This window comes from Penaeus monodon, chromosome 19 (genome assembly GCF_015228065.2).
Source record: "Penaeus monodon isolate SGIC_2016 chromosome 19, NSTDA_Pmon_1, whole genome shotgun sequence".
NCBI lineage: Eukaryota > Metazoa > Arthropoda > Malacostraca > Decapoda > Penaeidae > Penaeus > Penaeus monodon.
In genome coordinates, this window is record NC_051404.1 from 19651102 (window position 1) to 19651512 (window position 411).

Below are 411 nucleotides of genomic sequence, written 5' to 3' on the forward strand. Positions count from 1 at the left end.
CTATAAACCTGAAATAATTATATCAGTTGTTTACCCATGAATACCACTGTCACACAAAGGGCATATCCCTCACAGAAAATATCCTCAAGATGGCTCAGCTTAAATTCTACTACGTCATGCATTTAGCTGCCTCAGAGTCATGAACAAAAAACAACTTCAAGTCCTTGGTAATAAGAATGACAAATTAACATTGAAATAAAATAGGAAACATGATAAACATTTTCAGTTATCAATTTATAATATGTACTTTGAACCAATACCCAAATGAACAGTGAAGAATTATTTGATGTGCGATTCTGAGGCAGCCTACTGGTCTTACTTGTAATTCTGACTGTTAGGGTGCGCAAACTACCCGGAGGGATGCCACGAGGAGGAGCACCGACACTACTGCCAGAGCCAGTAGTCCCTGAA

At 38.7% G+C, this 411-nt stretch overlaps 1 protein-coding gene across 1 annotated transcript in view; it reads right to left on the reverse strand.

The window, feature by feature from the left end:
• Nucleotides 1-156: 156 nt before the first annotated feature.
• The window catches only part of LOC119585350, a 3690-nt gene continuing 3435 nt past the window's right edge, over nucleotides 157-411 (reverse strand). The window contains exon 5 of the mRNA XM_037934020.1: nucleotides 157-163. Coding sequence (XP_037789948.1) covers nucleotides 157-163 — 7 coding nt within the window. The remainder of the gene's footprint in view (nucleotides 164-411) is intronic.